Source organism: Oryctolagus cuniculus, chromosome 17, assembly GCF_051225735.1.
Source record: "Oryctolagus cuniculus isolate XC-2025 breed Fujian yellow rabbit chromosome 17, ASM5122573v1, whole genome shotgun sequence".
Lineage (NCBI taxonomy): Eukaryota > Metazoa > Chordata > Mammalia > Lagomorpha > Leporidae > Oryctolagus > Oryctolagus cuniculus.
In genome coordinates, this window is record NC_142883.1 from 38,520,944 (window position 1) to 38,544,946 (window position 24,003).

At 47.1% G+C, this 24,003-nt stretch overlaps 2 protein-coding genes across 3 annotated transcripts in view; both read right to left on the bottom strand.

Annotated features, from left to right (window-relative positions):
* HEATR6 (HEAT repeat containing 6) overlaps positions 1–13,996 on the bottom strand; it is a 37,774-nt gene extending 23,778 nt beyond the window's left edge. The window contains exons 1-7 of one of the 2 annotated variants that reach the window (XM_002719074.6): positions 13,731–13,996; positions 12,482–12,589; positions 9,918–10,058; positions 9,137–9,252; positions 7,156–7,270; positions 4,640–4,741; positions 3,631–3,768 (exon numbers count right to left, since the gene is read on the bottom strand). In XM_002719074.6, the coding sequence (XP_002719120.3) occupies positions 3,631–3,768; positions 4,640–4,741; positions 7,156–7,270; positions 9,137–9,252; positions 9,918–10,058; positions 12,482–12,589; positions 13,731–13,937 (927 nt within the window). In that variant the 5' untranslated portion in view covers positions 13,938–13,996. The remainder of the gene's footprint in view (positions 1–3,630; positions 3,769–4,639; positions 4,742–7,155; positions 7,271–9,136; positions 9,253–9,917; positions 10,059–12,481; positions 12,590–13,730) is intronic. The other variant, XM_089317381.1, reaches the window with a different exon arrangement.
* A 3,142-nt stretch (positions 13,997–17,138) lies between these two features.
* LOC138846159 (protein Wfdc21-like) lies at positions 17,139–21,996 on the bottom strand. The gene is made up of 3 exons (XM_089317001.1): positions 21,839–21,996; positions 19,186–19,287; positions 17,139–17,343 (listed from the first exon to the last, which is right to left on the bottom strand). Exons 1-3 carry the CDS (start codon positions 21,933–21,935, stop codon positions 17,327–17,329), a joined length of 216 nt encoding a protein of 71 aa, XP_089173127.1. The 5' UTR covers positions 21,936–21,996; the 3' UTR covers positions 17,139–17,326.
* Between the last annotated feature and the right edge of the window lie 2,007 nt (positions 21,997–24,003).

Consider the following 24,003-nt stretch of genomic DNA (forward strand, 5'->3'; position numbering starts at 1 on the left):
CTCATTTGAATGCAGCTAAGTCATTCCCAAAATGTAGTGTGAAGAAGAGGAAGAGGAGTAAAGGAATTACTTCATACCCTGTGTCAGGCACAGTGTTAGGACACCCTACTGCACAGCAGGAAATAAGGCAATGAAACACACAGGATAGAGCAGAAAGGGGCCTGGGTTTAAACTCCACCTCTGTGATTCTGGGGAAATCATACAGCCTCTCTGAGCCTGACCTTCCTCTTCTGTAAGCATGAGGCCAAGACCACCCACCTTGCACACTGCCTGTGATAGTATTCGGCCTTTTCAATTGGGATTCCACGAGAGAAATGTAAAGCCCATAGGAAATGACTTGAGTGCCCATTTTCTCAGTCCTCCCAGGGAAGACACCGGCCAGTCCTACTGAAGATGCGTGCAAAGGAGAGATGGCGATGCATCACAAAGCACACGTGCTGCGTGTTTAGGGCCTTGGGGCTAAGCAGAAGCAGATACTAGGTTGAAGCTGGTTTCCTTCTTTTCTCTTTCTTCCCTTTTGTGGCGTCTCTGTGTCACTGGACTATGTGCCTTCCTCTGAGTTCTCAGAGTCCCTGGCCTTGCAGAAAAATCCCCCTCACTTCTACCTTGAATTATTCACGTGGATGCAGGTTCACCCTCTTACTTGCTACCTGTGCAACAGCGATCCAGAGTGAGGCCGCCCTGAGTCTGGCTCACTCTCAGAGGGAGCTGACCACCTGTCAGTCTCCCGGGGGCCACTCTGCAGCCATAGTTTAAATGCTAAATCGCTTTCCTGCTCAGGTGAGACAGCCCAGGAAGATGCCTGAGGGGTCCCTAAAGGGATGCCGTGACACAAGTTCCGGCCCCCAGCTCCCTGGGAGCCACGAAAGCACAACCCTCCCCTCTGCCACTCTTCTGCACAGCAGGAGTGGACTAGAGCTTGCTGTAGCCCCACCAGGGCTGCCCCGACCCTGACCTGGAATCCCGCGGGTGAGTCCCCTAATAAACTCATTTATTCTTATATGGAGCTGCCTTCCTCATTTTTTGGTCTCAAGATTCCTACTCAGTGGGAGGGGCTCTGCTGATACTACACTCAGATCAGATCTTTCAAGGAATCCCCATCACCCATGAGATAAAAACTCCTTAGCATACCATACAAGATCCTTCTGACCTGGCCTCCATACACACCTGCCCCACCCATCCTCGCTACTTAGCCCTACTAGTTATCAGCTGGGCTACATGCGTTCTCATTCTCTGGTTCAGCCAACTTTCCTCAGAATACAACACCTCCCTCCTCTCGGTGCTGCTGTTCACTCTGGGGTTCCAGTTTAGCTATGACTAAAAAGCCTTCTCCCACTCCTCCACTTGGATCAGGCACCTGAACATGCTCCCAGAGAACCCTGTGCATATTCTTTAGGTCTTTCAGGCAGTGGCTTTAAAAATTTTTTTAATGTATTTATTTCAGAGGCAGCCAGCCAGCCAGAGAGATAGAGACAGCTATCAGAAAGAGCAGACAAAGAGTACATGTGAGGGAGACAGTGTGTGACAGAGTGAGAAAGTGTGTGTGTGTCAGAGAGAGCGAGAGAGAGAGAGACAAAGAGTAAGAGAGGGTAAGAGAGGGAGAACGTGTGCTCCCCTCTGCTGGTTCACTCACAAAGTCCCTACCACAGCTCTATACCAGGGTTGAAGCTAGGAACTCAGTCCAGGTCTCCCATGTGGGTGGCAGGGACTCAATTACTTGAGCCGTCACTGCTGCCTTCCAAGGCTTGCATTAGTAGGAAGCTGAACTAGCATCTTACCTGTTAGACCAAATGCCTGCCTGCCTCTTCCCCTTCGACCCTGTGATTATTCAGGTGAAAAAATCCTAACACTGCACGCTTATGGTTTATTTATCCATCTCTGCCTTCTCCCCCAGACTTCCAGGAACGACTAGAGTCTATCTTTAATGCTGAGCACAACACCTGGATTGTAAAAGATGTTCGGTAACCACTGAATAAGTCAATCAGTGAAAGAATTTCTAATGATGAGCATTTTTTTAGCAGGTACTACATTGCTGGATGTAAAACCTGACCCAGGGCTGGCTACAATGCTGGCATCCCATACTGCAGGGCTGGTTCAAGTCCTAGTGGCTCTGCTTCCCAGCTGCTCTGCTTCGGATGCAGCTCCCTGCTAATGCACCTGGGAAAGCAGTAGAGGATGGCAGTAGTGTTTGGGTCCTTGCTACCCATGTGGGAGACTCAAATGGAGTTCCAGGCTTCTGGGTTAGGCCTGGCCCAGTTCTGGCCACCAAAGCCATTTGAGAAGTGAACCAGCAGATGGAAGATCTCTCTCTCTCTACCTTTCAAATAAATGAAATAAATCTTAAAAATGAAACCTGAGCCATCTATCTGTTTGCTCAACTCTCCAACTGAAGCATGAGGGAGCCAGCAGCTATGTGGAAAGCCTGGGAGATCTGGTGTATGTTCAGCTGGGAGACAGTGATCTGACCAGCCAGTGCACTGCCAACAGTCCACAGAGGCAGACTACGGTCCAGAGGACGAATTTAGCTTCTGTAAATAGATTTTCTGGACCACAGCCATGCCCATTCATTTGCACGGTGCCGACAGCTGCTTTGCACTGCAACTACAGAGCTGGTAGTTGTGAGAGACCTACACTATCTCCTAGCTAGCCTTTTTTTTTTTTTTTTTTTTTTTTTTCTGACAGGCAGAGTGGACAGTGAGAGAGAGAGAGAGAAAGGTCTTCCTTTGCCGTTGGTTCACCCTCCAATGGCCGCCGCGGCCGGCGTGCTGCGGCCGGCGCACCGTGCTGATCTGAAGGCAGGAGCCAGGTACTTCTCCTGGTCTCCCATGGGGTGCAGGGCCCAAGCACTTGGGCCATCCTCCACTGCACTCCCTGGCCACAGCAGAGAGCTGGCCTGGAAGAGGGGCAACCGGGACAGAATCCGGCGCCCCGACCGGGACTAGAACCCGGTGTGCCGGCGCCGCAAGGCGGAGGATTAGCCTAGTGAGCCGCAGCACCGGCCCCTAGCTAGCCTTTTACAGATAATGTTTATTGACTTCTGGTCTTGAGCATTTGGGGGATGACGACGCTTGGCTTTGTGTATAAAATGAATGCTCATCTTCAAAGCTGTTCCCTGCCCAGAACTTTACAAGTAAAAGATTCCCTAACTGGTATTTTCAGCAGTCTGATGAATCTAGATTAAGTAAGTAGGAACCCAATTGAAACTAAATTCAAGGTGGCCTTTGGGGGCAGTAATGATGCAAATCACAGAGAACATATGGCAGGGCCAGTGTTGTGGCGCAGCAGGTTAAAGGCCAGGCCTGCGGCTCCCTGCTTATGCGCCTGAGAAGGCAGTAGGAGATGGCCCAAGTGTCTGGGCCCCTGCACCCGTGTGGGAGGCCCAGCAGAAGCTCCTGGCTCCTGGCTCCATATTGGCCACTGCAGCCATTTGAGGAGTGAATAAGCAGATCGCTCGCTCTGTCTCTGCCTCTCTCTGTAACTCGGTCTTTCAAATAAATAAAACAAATCTTTAACAAAAGAAAAAAAAATGAAAAGAGAAAAGAAAAAATAAAAGGAAGGAAGGAAGGAAGGAAACACATGGCAAGCTATTTAAACAATCCAAAACCACAATCTAAATAGACATAAACGTACTGCAGTTGGTCGGGAGGCACTGGATTCCGGTTGCTGTGGCTGGACAGGTGGCCGTCCGTCATACTGGGGAAGTGGAGTTGGGTACAACACGGTGGGCATCTCGATGCTCAGCCCAGGCAGTCCATGGAACATGGATTTCTGACGATGATGAGCAAGGAGATACAAACACAAAACATAGTAAGTCATAAAACAGAATCAGAACACAGATTAATGCTTAACAATCTATTAAGGAAATAAAAATGGTTTAAAGGTTTGTTTAGGGATTAAAGGAGAGCTTAATTCCACCTTGCCTCCAGGTGCATATCGTTTGGCCAGATCAGATGTTTTGTTTGGTTTTAGTTTATTCATTATTTTTATCTATAAAATTTATCTGACCATTTCTAATCCTATTATTGTATCTACCTAGGGTTTTCTTTTTTTGGTTTTTAACAATTTGTCATTTTCACTTAGTTACCCATCTCCATCTCTGCATATCTGTTTATCTCTCTACTTGATTTGGGAGTAGGAAAAACAGGACAAGAAGGAAAATTTTGGTCTTGACCATCACACACAGCAGTGACCTAAAGACAGTACGAAGCTTCTTCCTCCTTCCTGGCTGAACTAAAAACACTTGGGTCCTCAGAGAAGTGGACCTGATTGTCCCACTGTGGGGCAGGTGGCAATGGCAGCCTGCTAACACTTCTTGATCCACCAGCCTACCACACAGAAGAGAGAAAGGGAAGCTCTTCTTTAAGAACAAACAGCAGGTTCAAGATCATTTGTAAGCAGACTATCCACAGATTAGTCTCATTCCTTCCTAAGATTCATGGGTACTCTTCCTATTTTGATAATGTATTAAAACTGAGGTTTATTGCTTTCTGTGCCTAATTTTTTTTTAGTATGCTTGATTATGAACACTTTATTCTGCCCTCTTTAAGTACATACAAGCACTTTTAATGATGATGAGCAGCAGTCCTCATGTCTGGGGTTTAACCAGGAAGAACACGGATCACATGCGGACTTGCCTTACCTTTAGCACAGCCAGAAGAGCTCCAAGTTCCTCAGTCTGTGTCAGTTTCATCTTCCCACCATTGAGAAGTAACTGTATACCTTTTAATGCATTTTGTAACAACTAGAAAGAAGAGGCAGAAAAGTTTGGTTGTCTGGGGATCACCTTTTTAGCAGCACTTCGGAAAAGCCTTCAGATGACAGGAAAAAAACCTTGACAAAGGGCTGTGTGTGGGAGCCGATGATCAGTGATAGAAGCATGGCTTCCTGAGGACAGTCCTGACCAAGACTGAATTCGGGACTCAGTAACCTCATGTCTAAGACTACCCTTACAGACCAAGCCACAAGAGAGGATATAAAATGTAGTCTTGCTTGAAATAGGGGAAAAATAGAAAAAAGTTCAATTTCCATCAGTTTTAATTGTGACAATGACAATATAAGAAGCTAATCTTGGGGCTGGCATTGTGTGCAGTGGGTTAAGCTGCTGCCTGCAAAGCTGGCATCTCCCATTAGAGTGCCAGCTCAACTTCTGGTTGCTCTGCTTCTGTCCTAGCTCCTGCTGTTGCGCCTGGGGAGGCAGCAGAAGACAGTTCTACTACTTGGGCCCCCGTCACCACGTGGGACACTCTGATGGAGTTCCCAGCTCCTGGCTTCAGCCTGGCCAGCCCCAGCGTTATGGCCATTTGGGGAGTGAACCAGTGAATGGACGATCTCTTTTTCTGTCACTCTGCTTTTCAAATAAATAAATATTTTTTAAAAACATGTTAACAAGTTGTCATATCTACATCAGATTTTCCCTAAAGTAATAAAATACTGCTGATATTACTAAAATCTACTTTCTTCTCTTTCACCTAAACAATACTTATTAGCTTGAAACTGTATTGCTTTTATATTCAAGGGGGAAAAGATAAAGAGAGCTGCCTTTAAAATCTAGAATCCCAAAGTAAAAACAAAACAAGACAAAACAAAGGGCCGGTGCCGTGGCTCAATAGGCTAATCCTCCACCTTGTGGCGCCGGCACACAGGGTTCTAGTCCCGGTCGGGGCACCAGATTCTGTCCCGGTTGCCCCTCTTCCAGTCCAGCTCTCTGCTGTGGCCCGGGAGTACAGTGGAGGATGGCCCAAGTGCTTGGGCTCTGCACCCCATGGGAGACCAGGAGAAGCACCTGGCTCCTGCCTTTAGATCAGCGCACTGCACCAGCTGCAGCGCGCCAGCCGTGGTGGCCATTGGAGGGTGAACCAACGGCAAAAGGAGGACCTTTCTCTTTGTCTCTCTCTCTCACTGTCCACTCTGCCTGTCAAAAAAAAAAAAAAAAAAAAAAAAAAGACAAAACAAAGTTTCTTGTTTGGGAGTGGGCATCTGACTTAGGGTTAAGACAGCTGCATCGCATACTGCAGGGCCTGGGTCTGATACCCACCTCTGGCTTCTGACTCCAGCTTCCTAAGCAGACCCTGGGAGGCAGCAGCAGTGACTCAAGCAGTTGGATTCCTGCCACCCATACTGAGATCCAGTCTGAATTTCCGGCTCCCAGCTTCAGCCCAGCCCAGCTGCAGCTGATGTGGGCATCTAAGGAGTAAACCGATGGATGGGAGTATGTTCTCTCTCTCAGTCTCTGTGTGTGTGTGTTTCTCTGTGTCTCAAATAAATAATTTTTTTGTATTTTTTTTAAATTTATTTATTTGAAAGGCAGAGTTTTATATGTAGAGAGATCGTCCAGACACTAGTTCACTCCCCAAATGGCCACAATGGCCGGAGCGGGGCGGGTTGGAAGCCAGGAGCCAGGAGCTTCTTCCAGGCCTCCCACATGGGTGGCAGGGGCCCAAACACTTGGGCCACCTTCTGCTGCTTTTCCAGGAGCATTAGCAGGGAGCTGGATTGGAGGCAGAGCAACTGGGATATGAACTGGAGCCCATACAGGATGCTGGCACTGCAGGTGGCAGCTTTACCTGTTATACCACAACGCCAGCCCCCCAAGTAAATAATTTTTTTTAAAACAAGTTTCTTGTCATTTAAACCCCAAAGAAAGCCTTGATTTCCTTCATTTTAGATTATGAACATTCTATTTATGCTTGTATCATTAGATAAAACTAATATAGAAGCCAAATTAAACTCTTTGGTATGGAGCCAGCACTGTGGCATAGCAGGTAAAGCCACTGTCTGCAGTGCCACTATCCTATATGGGCACCGGTTTGAGTCCTGGCTACTCCACTTCCGATCCAGCTCTCTGCTATGGCCTGGGAAAGCAGTAGAAGATGGCCGGAGTCCTTAGGCCCCTGTACCCACATGGGAGACCCAGATGAAGCTCTAGGCGTCTGGATTTGGATTGGCTCAGCTCCGATCGTTTTGACCATTTGGGGAGTGAGCCAGCAGATGGAAGACTTCTCTCTCTTTCTCTGCCTCTACCTCTCTGCAACTCTGCCTTTCAAATAAATAAATAAATCTTTAAAAAAAAAAAAACCTCTTTGGTAACAGCCTCTGTTCTCCCTTGCTTTTACACATACTTGTGACATTCACAAGATCAGTGATAGTCCCACCTACCATGCAAAATGTTATATCATCCATAGTGGGCAACTTTGGAGATTGTAAAGTAGTCAGGAAAGCCTGGAAGCAGATATTCTGGTAGGGCTCCTCCAGGTACGGCTGTCCTGGCACGCTGAAACACATGCAGAGAAAACAATTCAAACCGCTTCCTTTCAAATGGCACTCGCCAAAGACTAAGAATTAAAACAGCAGTAACATAAGCAGAGATGGAAGGTACCCTCAAATACAAGCATACTATGGAAAACTGGTTACTTAGTTATTGCTGTGGGCCATGTACCAGGTTGGAGTGAATGTGAAGAAGGAAGGACAGTTTCTATACAATACAGTCACAGAAGTTTGCATGGAAGAAGTATGGAGGAAAGAAATCTTTTTTTCAATTCTAACAGGGAAACAATGCAGACAGATTCACTCATGTTAGAATCACATAGCTGAACCCAAGCACTGGACAACACTGTGCTAGGTAGAGACAAGTTCAAGTTTGTGCTGCTGGGGCACGCATTGCGGCACAGTGGGATCAGCAGCTGCCTGCAATGCTGACATCCCGTATCGGAGTACCCATCTGAATCCCGGCTGTTCTTCCTGTCCAGCTCCTTGCTAATGAACCTGGGAAAGCAGCAGAAGATGGCCAAAGTCCTGGGCTCCTGCCACCCACATGGGAGACCCAGATGGAGTTCCAGGATCTTGGCTTTGGCCTGACCTATCCTCTGGTTGCGGCCATTTGGAGAGTGAATCAGTGGATGGAAGATCTCGTGTTTCCCTCTCTCTGTCACTTTGCCTTTCAAATAAATAAAGAAAATCTTTAACAACAAAAACTTTGTGCTGCTTGTTTTCTCCTACATATTGCATGAATCGAGAGCTTGTAGCTGGGATTGGTTCCATTTTTTTAAAAGAAGAAACTTGAGGCCAGCACTGTGGTGTAGTGGGTAAAGCCTCCGCCTGCAGTGCCAACATCCCATATGGGTGCCGGTTCGAGACCTGGCTGCTCCACTTCCGATCCAGCTCTCTGCTATGGCCTGGGAAAGCAGTAGAAGATGGCCCAAGTGCTTGGGCCCCTATACCCTCGTGGGAAGACCCGGAGGAAGCTCCTGGCTCCTGGCTTTGGATAGGCGTGGCTCCGGCCATTGCGGCCAACTGGGGAGTGAACCAGCAGATGAAAGACACTCTCTCTCTCTCTCTCTCTCTCTCTGCCTCCTTCTCTCTCTGTATAACTCTTTCAAATAAATCTTTAAAAAAGAAGAAGAAGAAGAAACTGGCCTTGACAGCTAAGTCTCATCAGATATAGATGAATATATCCTTCCAAAAGTTAATATGGCTATAGTTTACATCAACAGAAAACAAAACTTTCACACATTGCCCATGTATTGCTTTTATCCTATTTTAGAGATATAATCCTAGTTGCCCATTTTCCCCTTCATTTCTTTTTTTTTTTTTTTTTTTTTTTTTTGACAGGCAGAGTGGACAGTGAGAGAGAGAGACAGAGAGAGAAAGGTCTTCCTTTGCCGTTGGTTCACCCTCCAATGGCCGCCGCTGCAGCCGGCGCACCGCGCTGATCCGATGGCAGGAGCCAGGATCCAGGTGCTTTTTCCTGGTCTCCCATGGGGTGCAGGGCCCAAGCACCTGGGCCATCCTCCACTGCACTCCCTGGCCATAGCAGAGAGCTGGCCTGGAAGAGGGGCAACCGGGACAGAATCCGGCGCCCTGACCGGGACTAGAACCCGGTGTGCCGGCGCCGCAAGGTGGAGGATTAGCCTATATAGCCACGGCGCCGGCCCCCCTTCATTTCTTTATAACCTATCTTCACATGCAATATTAAAATAAAAATATATATATATAAGATGACCTTTTTAGCAAAGTACATGGGAAGTACAAGTAGGTTATTTTTCTAAGTTGCCTCTAGCTTCAGATAGATGGAACCAGGCTCAAAGAGCCTGAGAGGTCCTAAGTCATCACCACTAGGAGACCCGACTGACCCACATACCTGAGACATAAGTTTGCCATGCAGTGCACCGCAGCCCTCCTGACTTCAAGATCAGACTGAGTCAAGTCACTCAGCTTCATCAAGAGCCCGGTCTTGCCTAGCAAGTCTGGAAGGTACTAAAAACCAAGTAATAGTCAGTGTTGGTCTGAGAGAATCTTCTAGGAAAAAAAAGTTATTCTTTAGACAGATTTCCTTTTTTTAACAACATGGCAGTTAAGTACCTAAAGACTAGCTGTTAGGCAAATCGTGCAGATGAGGATGTGAAAATATGCCAAAACAACAGCAAGGATCAGCACTCCCAGCCTAGCCGAGCACTTCCCAAGTATCATCCATCACACCCCCTCCTCAGAACGACTGCTTTACACAGAGGAAACAAGGCTGAGAGCAGCTGAGTAAGGGTTGTCCAGGGTTCCACACCTCGGAAGTGCCAGGAGGGAAACGTGACTACTGCTCCAGTGCCTGTGCTCCTGGCCTTTAAAGGAGACAGGGGCGGGTATTATGGCAGAGCAATTAAGCTACCACTTGGGATGCCTGCATCCCATATCTGAATGCTGGTTCGAGCCCTGGCTATTCCACTTCCGCTCCAGCTTCCTGCCAATGCATACTGGGAGGCAGATGCTGGCTCAATTGCTCAGGTCCTTGAAACGCACCCGAGAGATGCTGACGGAATTCCAGATTCCTGGATTTGTGTGGCCCAACCCCACCTGGTTTGAAAAATCTCTCTGTTGCTCCAGCTTTAAAACAGATGAAAACACAATTTTTCAAATACAGCTTAAACCACCTTCTGACATTTGGAACCATTGCAGTAAACGAGAGCTGCGAGGGCTTGGAGAATTTCCATGTGTGTCCAGGCACTGCACTGCTGAATGGCCGAGATAGTGTACGCCAAGAGGAAGTCCAGGTTCTGCTCGTCAACAATGACCTACCAAGAGCATAAAACATGGTACATGAGCTCACCTTTGAAAAGCATTTTTTACCCTCTGACACCTATGTAGAGGAATCTGAATCAGACTGAGTAAGACTGTGTATGAGTCTTTTTTGTGTCAAAAAGATCAGCCCTAGAGGGCTTTCAAAGCCTGGTCAAGACAGAGGCCTTCTCCCGGCTCCAGGGGCCTGCTCACTTCTTCACCTCCGGCCCCCATCACTTGAAGTAGAACGAAGCAAAGTCCTTGTAACCCTTCCTTGACCTAAACAGACACTGCCAGTTTTCTTTTTTTTTTAAACGTTTTCACATTAACCTTTTTAAAGAAAGCTTTTATTTAATGAATACAAATTTCATAGGTACAGCTTTAGGAATAGAGTGGTTCTTCCTCCCATATCCGCCTTCCCACTCCCACTCCTGTCCCACTTCCTACTCCCTCTCCTATCCCATTCTTCATTAAGATTCGTTTTTAATTAACTTTATATACAGAAGACCAACTGTATACTAAGTAAAGATTTCAACAATTTGTTGCCAGCTTTCAATACACCAAATTAAGGTTCAGATCACTGAAATTTCTTAGTTAAAATTGCCTTGTCATAGTAAACACTCAACAAATAGACAGTGAATAAAAAAATCTGCTAACTAGCTGGTATGTCTTTCCATGATAGGGGAATACAACCTGAAGAGACAGCACACCCTTGCCCTCACAGACTTGATAATCTTGTGGGGACAGATTAGGGCAACCCAAGTATCAATTCAGACAGCTAAGACAAACTGATCAAATGCTAAGAAAGTTGGTTATGGGTGGTAAGTACCACAGGTGAGCAGGAACTTTTCCAATTGCCAGTGTTATGAACATCTACCTAAGAATAGCAAACACCGAGCAAGCACCCCAGATCAGTTTGAAAAATTCTAAACTTGAAATCAGCCTTATTTCATGTAGCACACATTGGTTACTTACCAGCATCCACACCTTCCTTCCTTGTTGGCAGAGCAGTGATTTCATTTGGGTGTCTACCTCTTCCACTTGAGACCCAGAGGTAAACTCTAATTAGTCTAAAACAGTGGTTCTCAACCAGGGGAAACCTTGCTCCCCAAGGAACATCTGGTATCGTCTGTAGACAAGTTTGTCACAATTGGAGGGGTGCTAACGGCATCTAGTGGGTGGAGACCAAGATGCCATAAACATCCCACAAGGCATACGACAGCCTCACATAACAAAGAATTACCCAAGTCAAAATGTGAAGACAGTGCTGAGGCTGAGAAACCCTACGCTCCAGCTGATTCTGGTGTGCACCAACACTGAAACCACTGGTTTAAGCCACTCATGGTAATACCATGCTCCTGCTCAGAGACCAGTTCAGAAAAGTATTTACACAAGGAGTACTCAAAAAGCTCACGGTGTGTACCATGAAAAGAATGCATGGATTTCCATGTGTTTTTTTTGGCACCAAGATAAACTTATCTTTGAGTTTCATTTTCCCATGAACTTTCTGAAGCATCTGGTATGACTAGGGTCTCTCCCGAGAGATACCAGAGGAGTCTGCCACAGAATTTACACGCACGTTTCCTCACTCTTAAACAAGCAGTTCTCTTGCTGCTGCTGCTGCTGCTCTCTCTCCTGCACAGGATGTCTCGAATGGAGGCGGCCATCTGGTGAAGGGAGGAGTTGCCAGCTGAGGATAACCCACACGCTGACAGAGGCAGGGAGGACGGACGCCAGCAAGTCCCTTACTCTCAACGGCCCCTGAAACTGCCCCCCTGGGAACTATGATGTGGCACATTTTTGTCTCTTTCTTTTTAGCATCTAACTATACTGGTTGGCTTTTTTGCTTCTTGCAGCTAAAAGCATCCTAGTTGACGTAACACAAGTTGATGCACTTTGCACCTTTAACTACCCTCGTGTACTCAAGTGGTATCTCCAGTGGGAACAGTCTTAACTTCTGATCTGTTCCGAAAAAGACGTCTGATTTATTTAGGAAACCGGAAAAGGATCTAGAGAAAGGGGACCCAAGTTACAGACTTTGATATAAATAACTGAGGTTTGTCTGGGTGTCCCCCTGTCCTATTTTCCCTAGCTTGGGGAAAGGAGAAAATATGGATGGAAAAGAGATAAGGAATCATTCCAATTTATTCTAAGATACACCTTGAAAAAATCGAAGACTGGGGCAGAGGGGATTGGGGATTGGTGGATTGACCCAAACAGCAGTACTTAAACAGACAAATGTCTAGAACTGTATGGAATTTTTATTTATTTTTTTGCCTGCTATATTTGTTTTAGTAACATTCTTGGTAAGGCATTTGCTTTTCCCACAGCTTCTTAAGACCAGCCTATCCTATCTACCACAGATATAGTCTTTCAAAGACATGACTTATTCTCAGAAAGTTCCTGATCTGAATTCTGACGTCACAGACACAATTACCTGCAGTCTGTTAAGTAAATGGTGGATGAGCTGAGACACTTTGCTGACGAGATGATTCTGATTCAGAGGCACCAGTCGGCAAGCTTGCACGAGAAGAGCGCTGACATCCTACCAAAAAAGAAAGAAGACAAAGAAAAGGCAGGACGCCTATTATCCAAGTGAGGAAGTCCCTAAACACAGCCAAGAGGGACAAGAAAAGTGATGCTCACACTCTGCAATGGGGAGAGATAAATGTTTTTACTTTTATAATCAGACTTTTTTTTTTTAACCAAAGAAAAGACCACTCTGGCAGCAGAACAAAGAATGGTTTGGAGCAGAGCTGGACTGGAGGAGGAGGTCGGTTCGAGACCAGTGGAGTAGTCCAGGCAAGAGTCACCTTGCCTGAGGGCCTAAGGCACTGGCCACGGGACTAGAGAGGAAGTGGAGGGCTGAGAAGTATGTTTGAGACAGAGTCTGAAGACGATTGGATAGGACCTGGATGAAGGAAAGGGGGAAGACAGTGTTTTACCTGAACTGGTGAATTCTGCATATTGGGGGGGGGGGGGTGTGCAATGCACTGGGGGTGGGAATGTGTGTAGAGTTAATGCATCCATCTTTAGGACAGTCAAGTTTAAGATACCTGGAAGCAAAACAAGGCCATGCTACGCCTGGCTCAAGAGTTCAGGGATTCAGTAGGTGGTACTCAAGGCCAATGTATGTGAAAAAGAGGGTGAAAAGAAGTTCTAACGAGGATTCAGTGCGGAAGAACCGAAATACTGGGGCCTTGGGGCAGCCTTGGGCTCCAGTTCTTGCTCTGCTATTTGCCAGTACTGTGATGTTGCATCTTTATGAGCTTCAGTATTTTCCTTAGTGAAAAATGACAAAATATACAAGGCAGGGGTGCACGGTCCAGCGCAGTACGTTGCCCATGCACCCTGTACTCAGCAACCTAACAAGGAATTTTGCCTACAAAGAGTTTTGGATGTCCAGAGGGGAAGTGGAGCCGGGGGCAGGAAAGCAGCAGCAGCGATGACATCCCAGGTGTTACTGGATAGAGCACAAGTGGTTAAGTTGAGTTTTGAAAGATGTGTTTGCCAAGCACCGCAGGGCGTTCCGAATGAAGGGGGCAGAGGATGCGCTGCGGTCGTAGGGAGCAAGCCAGCCTGGAACTAGTCACGGGTGGGAAGCGCCCAGAGGGTCCCCGAACAGGTGGGGCCGGGGCGGGGGCCAGCAGGCGCGGCATCTATCCTCGCTCGGGCGCACCGCCTACCTGCGGGGCCACGCCGCCGCCCTCGCTGTAGTTCTCCGAGATGAGTTGGTCGAAGAGCAGGTGGATCTCGGTGCGGGCGGAGCTGCTGTCATCCGGGCGCAGGGCGCAGAGCCTGGCGGACAAGCGGCGGAAACCATTGTCCTGCTCCGGGGGTGTCTCCCGCGGCGGCCCGCAGGGGAACGCGCCCACAACCTGCACCGCCGCCATCTTCCTACTGCAGGGAAGTACTTCCGGGGCATTCCTCGGTTCTGCGTTCTAGTTCCGGAAATACCTTATTTGGACTGGAACGGCAACTGGAGTGGTTTCCTTGACTACGGGGGACTCCTTGGGGACTGCTCGGACTAAACTCGCAGAGGCTGTCAGAAATTAGCTTGAAGAGCTTCCACCGCCCACCTCTCCTGAGCCCTGACTGGAAAGTGGGAATTGTGTTTGTTCTCTTAGAAGTTTGTTTCTGGACAGAGCTGACATGAACTGTTTAGTGCTAGAGTTTTGGATTCGGGTAGAACTGGAAAGGGGCTGCCGTGCATGGCAATGGCAGAAACTAAGACGTTCTTCTACTCTTACCTTGTATGACAGCCACAAATTCACCCTACATAAAGAACGCGTTACCCAGTATTCCTTGCAGTTGGCTCTTGCTAGTGATTAAAATCTGGCCGGTGGAATGCAGGGCAGCTTTCCTGTATTTGTGACAGCTGACTGCAGGCTTTGTTCCCTTTTCCTCTCTTTTTGCACAGGGAAGGCTCCTGTGTATCATGAGGCAACTCTCCACACTACAAGATTAAGTGTGGAGTTCAAACTGAGTCACGTAAAATACAGCCTCTTTCAGGCTGAGACTGAACATCCCAAAATTCTCTGAAAACTTAAAGAGGCTGGAAAATTAAATAGTAATCTAAAAAGTTGTGATCAGTTTGCAGGCATCAGAGAGCTGAGGGCTTAACATTCACGTGTGGACACCCTGGGCCTTTGAATTGTGCAAATATAAAGCAAATCCGCATCCCTGGCTCTAGGAGAAACCTTAAAGTTATCAATGTATGCATTTTTATACCAGTAATCAAACACTTCTGATCAATCAATATTGGTTGTATGCTTTAGCAGAGCTAGCTTCTCTGTGAGAAATGTTTGCTTTTTGCTTCAATTTAAGTTCCATTATGCTTGCATATTATTGCATGTTCTTGGGTGTGTGTGTGAGAGAGAGAGAGAGAGAGAGAGAGAGAGAGAGAGAGAGAGAGAGAAGTAGGCATTTGATCAGAGAAGAGCAGAAGTTGAACCTAGTCACTAGATGGTTTATATTGGGTTCCCTGAAAGCAGAGACCAAGACAAGGTTGCTATTGAGCAATTTATTTAGGAATACACAGAGAGGAAGGAGAATCAATGCTAATATGTGCTATTGAGTTGACCATTGTGAGCGGTGGTTGATTGTTCAGGCCTCGGGAGTTTCTGAGAAGCCTTATGGGTAAGAAGTAGCAGGAAGAAAGATATGTCTGCCAGCTTTGACCTCTATCCACAATCACTGCCCTACAGGCATTCATTCTCTTTGAGCACACATGAGTGTCTCGTGGTTCCTACAGCAGTACCTTGTTGTACAGTCAAAGAAGCCCTGAGGCAAAAGTGTGTACGAAGGCAAGGCACAGACAAGTTGCACCTGTACTAAGTTACTAGCTGCCCAAGATAAACTAGTTGCTGTAGCAATGGTTAAGGTCAAGAATATTTGAAGCAATGCTAAAGATGTATCCAACACACTGTGCCAGAAAGATGTGAGACCTATCAGTCACCATGGTGTGGTGGTGTGAAAAAACTGTGGGAAGGATCTGGCTCTGGTATGGTTTACCACAATGTTTGTGGGATGACCTGGGGGTTGGAAAATATACCAATGTCTATCTGTTGATTTCTGATAGAATATTCCTTTGTGGGTGGCAGTGTGGTTCCTCCAAGGAAATGAATATTCCCACTAAGGTGATGCCCAACATCTATCGCACTCAGGAAGCCTTTGAAGGGCCTCTGCACTGGCTTGGTTTTTTTTTTTTAATATTTATTTATTTATTTATTTGAAAGTCAGAGTTACACACAGAGAAAGAAAGAGAAGCAGAGGCAGAGAGAGAGAGAGAAAGAGAGGTCTTCCATCCACTGGTTCACTCCCCAGTTGGCTGCAACAACTGGAGCTGCGTCCTTCTGAAGCCAGGAGCTTCTTCCAGGTCTCCCACGTGGGTGCAGGGGCCCAAAGACTTGGGCCATCTTCTACTGCTTTCCCAGGCCATAGCAGAGAGCTGGATCAGAAGTGGAGCAGCCGGGACACGAACTGGCACCCATATGGGATGCCGGCACTGCAGGCAGCGGCTTTATCTGCTACACCATAGCGCCGGCCACTGTCTTGAATTTTGAACACAGCACACCCAAACCACACCTCCCACCCTGTAGCAGTGGAAACTCACAGCTCTCTCCTAAGAAAACCTCCTCACATATCCTCAATGTCAACATTTGTTTAGTATCCTGGGGGACTTTAAGGGGTACTCTCAAATTCACAGCCATTTCCTTTTTTAAATTCTGTGTTGGATAATCTGGAATCTTATTCTGTATTTTCCTTTGGAACCCTGTCAAGACTCATTTTTATCACCTCATTAGAATCTGGATCATGCTTGGGCTGTGTTCTAGAGTCTTCCTTAGGCCCTCTCTTTGGTAATTCTCACTGTTGTCATCATCATCATCCTCCCTGAATGCTTTCTATGAGTCAGGGACTATGCCAACTATTTTACACAAATCACACTCTTATGTTCAAAGCTCTAAGAGGTTGACACTATTGTGCAGAAGAGGAAACTGAGGCACAGAATATGTAGGACATTCGCTGGAGGCACACAGCACTGTGGTAGGGTTGGGTTTGAAATTCAGAGTTCAGGGGGGCCAGCACTGTGGCACATCAGGTTAAGCCATCACCTGCAAGCCCTGCCTCCCATATGGCACTGGTTCAACTCTCAGCTGCTCCACTTCCAGTCTAGCTCCCTGCTAATGTGTCCAAGTGTTTGAGCCCCTGCACCAGAAGCAGCTCTAGGCTCCTGTCTTGGTTCTGGACCAGTCCCAACTGTTGCTGCAATTTGGGGATTGAACCAGCAGATGGAAGCTCTCTCTCTGTGTCTCTGGCTTTCAAATAAATAAGTAAATATTTTTAAAAAAAGGAAGAAATAAATTCAGAGTTGGTGTTCCTAACTACTATTCTACACTACACAAGCCTTGGAGTTTGGCACAGAAGTATAGTTTATGCCCTGACACTCAGTTTCCCCAAATTTCAGTGTCCTTGCCTATAAAATGGTTGTTGGAAAGAGGATGCTTGTAGAGAATTGAACAGTCCTTGTTGTATAGAAAGTGTTCAGCACCTCCTCCTTCTATCACCTCTAACGAAGTAACTCAAGTAGTGGGTTTACTTTTAACCATGCCAGTTTATTAAAAGAAACACCTCCTCCCCAGCCCCACCACATGCCCCTTGTACGCTCCATCCATAGGCCGCCATTTTCATCTGTCTTCCTGGTTAAGAAGCTCCAAGCAGTCATATCATCGAAGGTAGAAACTCAAGGAAGAGGTGAGCACTTGTTTGAGAAAACTGGCCTTTATGATAACTCTTTATCTGAGAAATGGGCAAAAACAATTATGTGTGAGATATGCCATTTGAGGGACCTGAATCCACAGAAAATACAGTTAAGTTCCCGTCTGGAAACCCATAGTACCTGCAAGGACAAGCAAGGTCCTAAGAACCCCAAGGATTGTGGCTGGATTGGACAAATATTATGCTCTGGATACAGATGGTTTATTTTTAAACTACAAACAGATTCTGTTGTGTTTAATACAACTGGATTTGTCATCAAAACTGAACATGGTTGCTTTTATTATTTTTTTCTTTTAAAATTAATGGCTATTAAAAGAAACTATCACATGAGGCCTCTGAGATGTTTTTACAAGAAAGAGGTTCTCACAGGTCAATATGGAAATGTGCATCAAAGGCTTAAAATTAGCACACTTTTTGTCATCAATTATGCTTCTTAAAATTTATTCCAAGGAAATTAATAAGAGCATTTTGAATTAGTACTCTGTACACTATATTAATACTACATAAAATAAGAAATATGAGTATCTTAAATATGTATTAATGGAGGTTGCTAACTGTATGAGCCTATATGAAGGAGCTTCAGAAAGTTCATGGAAAATATATACTATCTTATTATTTATTTGAAAGGCAGAGGAACAGAGAGAGAGAAAGACAGGGGAAGAGAGACAGAGACAGACAGAGATCTTCCATCTGCTGGTTCACTCCCTCCCTAAATGCCTGCAACAGACAGTACTGGGTCAGACCAAAGCCAGGAACTGGATACTCCATCCAGATCTCCCACATGAGTGGCAGAGACCCAACTACTTGAGCCATCCTGCCTCCAGTGTGCACATTAGCAGGAATCGAGATAAAAATTACAGGCACTGTGATGTGGGATGCCTGTATCCCAAAGCGGGATCTTAACCATTCTGTCAAATGCCCGCCCCATGCATTATCTGTATTCCTTCCTTCCTTCCTTCCTTCCTTCCTTCCTTCCTTCCTTCCTCCCTCCCTCCCTCCCTCCCTCCCTCCCTCCCTCCCTTCCTTCCTCTCTCTTTCTCTCTCTCTTTCTTTCTTTCTTTCATTTGAAAAGCAGAAAAACAGAGAGTTAGGGAGAGACAGAGAGAAAGAGATCTTCCATCTGCTGGTTCACTCTTCAAATGGCAGCCACACCCATGGCTGGACTGAGCCAAAGCCAGGAGCCACGGATTCTCTTCTAGTCTCCCACATGGGTGGCATTGCTTAAGTATTTGAGCCATCTTCTGCTGCTTTCCCAGGTGCATTAGCAGGTAGTTGGATCAGAAGCAGAGTAACCAGGACTGGAACAAGCATTCTAATATGGGATGCCAGCATTGTAATTAGTGACTTAATTCACTGTGCCATAATGTTGGCTCCCTCGTGCATTATCTTTAATTCTGTTTTCCCTTGAACTTTTTGAAGCCCCATGGAATAATGGATTTTAAGGTTATTAAAGATGGTGGGATAGAAACATAAATACTAAAATTGTTTTCTAGCTAATTTTAAGTTAAATAATCAAGAAATCAAAATAAATCCAAGATGACCTCATTTTTATGTAAATACACTTGTGTGTGTTTAAGGTAAGCACCATGGTATTAAGCAGACAACATTTTTGGATGGAGGATTATGGGTAATTTTTATCTTCTTTTTGTTCCAGTACATGGTCTGAGTTTTCTCCAGGGTAAAAAGATTATTTTAAAGGTACTCTGTGATGGTTGCATCTTTTTCCTGGGGAGGATGGGTGAAGAGGGAGGGACCACAAAGAGACAGGTAGGCTTCTATTCCACCTACTCCTGGAAAAGTCGTTGGGCCAACTGTATAGCCTGTTTGGGCTGAATGAAGCTTGGGGAAGCAAGATGATCTCACCTGCGCTAAAGCTTGTAGCACACACGTGGCCACAGCCATTGCTCACACAGGACTCTCCCACTCCACAGTCCCAGTCGCCACTGCATAACTCAACACAGGTACCTACAGGGATGATAGCCCTTGATTAAGGAGTCAGTGGTACTTTTTCCTTCTAGCTCAATACACAATATAATTTATAAATGACTATTAGCAGAAGAATACTCACTAACATCTCACATATTTCTGTTAAAAACAATATATTCACATAATCTCAAGAAAAGGAAAAGTAAAAGATGTGGATACAGAATTGTGTTTGTGTTTGGAGGGGGAAGTCCTCACTTCCCCATTCTGCAGGCGATGGAGTGGAGAGGAGACTCCCCACTACCACATCCCGTCAGCAGTGTCTTGCAGGCAGCCTGTGCAGTGAGGGTCACTAGCCCCATTTTGTGCCTGTGGCAGATGGGGCTCAAAGAAATGACTTAGATGAGTAGGTACAGAAGTGGGACTCAACTCAGGCCCGCCTGGTCCCCAGTCCCAAGTTCCCTCTGCTGTCCCAAACCCACTCTGACATGAAGGGCACATCTGCGAACATCAAGGAGTCACTCCTGACCAGAGCGGGAGCTCTCCAGGTTCCTAGAGTCTCAAGGTTGTCTTTAAGACCAAAGAAATGGGTCCCAAAAGCTGGTTATGAACCTCAGGAGCTTCTAGCAAAGCACATGCGGGGTGCTGGCTGAATGTGTGCTGGGCTCTTGATCAACTGCTCAGCCATTATCAAAAATTTCTCAACTTGGTTCTGTCCCTAGACCTCTCTGGGTCCCTGTTTGCTCATTGGTAAAACAAGGACCTTGGATCGAGCAGGGCAAATGAGATCCATTCCCAATGTCAGTTCCAATCGATAGGGGTGGCTGTCAGAAGCTGTGTTGACAGAGCTCAGACAAATCGTCCAGGTTCCAAGAGAAAGATTCCCGTGACTGATGAGCAGTGGCCGAGGAGTGTATGAAGGAGGCCTGGTGGGTGTCTGCATGTACTCAGAGGCCTCAGAGAACATTGGCACGATCCATCCATGCTTCTAGCCGCTGTTGGTGATTTGTGGTGAGAAGGCTCAAGACCTTGAGTCCCCACTAAGAGCAGTCAGATCACTCTTTAAATACATATCCACTGATTAGCTTAGTATCTGCTGGTGAGAGTGTTGGACACAGGACTTCTAGTCAAAGTGCTAAAAACAAAGCAGTATGTGGTAAGTGTCCTGAGCGAGGCAGCTCCACAGGCCTGAAGGAACTCAGAAAAGACATCACCTCCAGTCAGGTTAATCAGTCTTGAAGTACAGGAATCTCTTCAAGGCAAAATGGAAGCAGAGGGAGTTGAGTGTTGTGAGATGAGAAAAAAATTGCAGCAACAGTTCATGAGGGGAAAGTGCCACAGGGCTGGGATTAGGAGAGGCCAGTGAGATGCCCAGGGTGCAGAATTTAAGGAGACACCTGCCCAGCCCTGGGAGTGGGGCTTCTTTCACCACTGCGCCCCAGGCAACTCGTCTTCCTCACTCCTCATCTTGACATACAAGGGGTAGAGGCGGAACGGTAAATGGAAGGCTGGGCAAGTATCAGGGATGAGCTGTTAGGCAGAGGACCAAGTTACAGAGAGCGAGCAGGTCTCAAGAGGCTGAGTAGTTTAGATTTCCTTTAAGAGGCCAAGAAACGGGTGTGATTGCTACATATTTGGGCAGATTATTCTGGTGTGAGAGCATAGCATTCAGCAAGGGGCAGGAAGAGCTGGTGGGAAACCAAAGTGATGGCAGAATTGTGGAAACCAGTGGGGCAATGAGGGTTGAAGGAACACAGACACCAGAGGTAGTTTCAAGAATGCAGTATTTGCCACTGATTAGCTTAGTATCTGCTGGTGAGAGTGTTGGACACAGGACTTCTAGTCAAAGTGTGAAAAACAAAGCAGTATGCGGTAAGTGTCCTGAGAGAGGCAGCTCCACAGGCCTGAAGGAACTCAGAAGAGACATCACCTCCAGCCAGGTTAATCAGTCTTGAAGTACAGGAATCTCTTCAAGGCAATCAGTTTGACGTGGAGGAAGCAGAGTGGAGAGAAGAGAGGAGTGGGCTGAGTTCACTAATATTTGGGGAAAGGAATAAGATGCAGGGACAGAGTCCAGGACAGAAGGAAGCTGGAGGCCTGAGGAATGGCCGACAGCGTCAGATGTTGCAGATGTTGAAGACTTTGGCCATGGAGGAGAGGCAAGAGATCTGTCAACAGGCCCTGGGAGAGAGGCTTCAGGACAGGGGTAGGGGAATGGACACTGCTCAGTTTCATGAGGCCAAGGAGGGGGGTTGGGAATGAAAAATACTCCTTGGAGTGTGATGGTGATGAAAAGAAGAGTTGGAGATGGTGCATGCTTAGCAAAGAAAGTATTTTGTCTAGGAGATCCAAGGTGTTTATAGCAATAGAGAAGAAGCTGGCAGAAAAGGGAGCAGCTGGGAGACAGAGGGTGGCCCAGGGAAAGGACGAAGAGGAAGTGGATGCAGAGAGAGGTTCTGCTCTGGGAGCTGACTGGCGGCCGCTGAGGAGGTCCTGCAGTGGCTCGTCCCCCGCGCTCCACTGTGCCTCCTCCCCCTGCACACGCCGGTCCCCCATCCCGGGAAGAAAGGGGCTGCCTTCTGTCTGGACTCACCAAACAGCTGCAAGGGTCTCACTGCAGCCTGAAGCTCCTGCACCTCCACGCTGAGGGTGACGAGGGTCACAAGGAGAAGGAAGCCTCCCAAATTCATGTTGCTCACGGAAGTCTTCAGTGACAATGCCGTGCGAATGAGAGCTGCTGGAATTTATACCTTTCCACCCAGTGATTTGGCAGGCAAGGCCAAGGGTGGGACTAAGACCCGCCCAGAAACTGACACTGAGGGGTGATGCCATGTTGCCTAAGCCAGGCTCTGGGCCAAGGGAACACCTTCCTCTGACTGGCGACTGAGACCTGTAAACCGGAGAGGCTGGGGTGGAGTGGAGTGGAGGCTAGACGCTTGCTTCTATTATGCATTTATACTCATGCATTTATTTTCATCACAAGCATTAACTGCTCTGGGCCAGGCTTGCACTAGGCGAGGGATCACAGCCTAAGAGAAACTACAAGGCAGGAGCCAGGGGCCAGGTAGCAAGGATGCAGCCCGCTCTTTCACTTCTCCCCTCCTTGCCCCAGGACCTGCACCTCAAAGGGAGGACAGGGAGAAGCAATAGGAGAGTGGCAGGGATGCTCCTGCGTGTGGTAGGGAGGCGACTTCAGTCTCCCTCTGCTTGGTCTGATCCTTCCTGTCGTGGGGCACCTAGACCGGTGCAGTGGTCTTTGCCTCTGACACATACGTACTGCTCTTGGACTAGAGCTCCACTTTACCTTGTACAGGTTAATTACTAAAGACCCAAACTCCCAATAAACTCTTTGGGAATGAGAATGGGCATAGGCCTGTAGTACCAGGCAGGTGGGGAGTGAAACTACATTTAATCCGAATCCTGAAGGATAATTTTCTTAAACACACACTTGCCTTGTTTTGTGTGGGGGTGGCAATGCTCTGTTCCCTCCCTGCTAGTGGCAGGTCTGGGCAGCATGTGTAACTGTAGGATAACGAGGATGTCTAGGCTGGTTGGAGGGCTTGGGACTAGTTTGCTGCTCCTGGGGAGATGGCTGACTGCACTTTAGAAAGTAGGGCACTTGGGGTAACACTAGGGGTCCTGGCTTCTAATTCTGAGGCCATAGGAAGAGACCATCCCTAGTGGGCCCAGTTTCTGAAATGCTCCTTGTGAGAGGTCCTTTGGACAAACTGGCCTCTTGCATTGCTAGGGCTCCTGTGTGGGTTAATGGGGTTAGTTACAGGCCATTCCTAAAGCACTTTTGCCAACTGCCTTAACTTAGTCCCACATAGCCCAGAGTAGATATGAGTTGGTGTCCAGTTTTAGGGATATAGCCCTGTTTCTTTAGAGACTCTAAACACTGAAAAATTTACAGAGATGGTCTACATATTAACTTCAAATTCTAAAAATGCTAAAACCTGATATAAAACTATTTTTTGAAAGTGCAAAAACTCCAAGGCATGTTGAAATTAAACTAATTGATGTTTAGACCTAGTCCTCATTTCTGGGTGTATTTTGGGTGCCCTGTTTCACTGGCGCCCTTAGCAGGTGCTTGGTTTTCCCTTAGGCTAGTCAGGGCTGGGCAGTGGGGGTCCCAGCCTGCTTCCCTGACTCCTGTCTTGCTCCTCACCCCCAGACCCCTATCACCCAGGTACTCTGCGCAGCTCTCTGGTAGCTGCACCTTGACAAGACCCTTGTGTCTTAGGAAACACAGCTCAGGTTTTCCTTGAACTTGGAATTCCATTGCCTTTTCCTTCTCTGTCAAAATCCTTATGTCTTTAGGCTTAGCCCAAATATCACCTCTGAAACTCTGCCCAGCACCCACTCTGGGTGAGGAAGTTTCCCTTAGTGCTTATCGCGTCCTTGTTCTTATCATACTGCACTGTGATTACTATTTTACACTGCTCTATAATTAATTATTATGATATATGCCTCTCCTGTGAGCACCCTGATGGCTACAATGCGATCTTCTTCACCTCCGTCTTCAGTGCTCCACAGTGGGTCTTTATTTTCCTCCTTAGTTACTGAGGGAGATGGGTGAATGGGGGTTTTGACCAAATGGTGCGGGTAGAGAGAAGGGTGAGACACCGGGGGGATTTGGGGAACGTGAGCCTGGAGATGAGTCTGCACGGAACCCAGAGTGGTGTCCCTGAGTCGCCACAGTGGATATTCTGGGAGAGCACCAAGGGCAGCAAGGGTACAGCTTGGGGCTGAGCAAAC

What these genes read in the sequence shown, in the direction of transcription:
- LOC138846159 (XM_089317001.1), bottom strand. Translation starts at nt 21,935, where the DNA reads ATGAATTTGGGAGGCTTCCTTCTCCTTGTGACCCTCGTCACCCTCAGC. An exon ending in GAGACCCTTGCAGCTGTTTG is followed by an intron (nt 19,288 to 21,838) that starts GTGAGTCCAGAC and finishes TCATCCCTGTAG; the next exon opens with GTACCTGTGTTGAGTTATGC.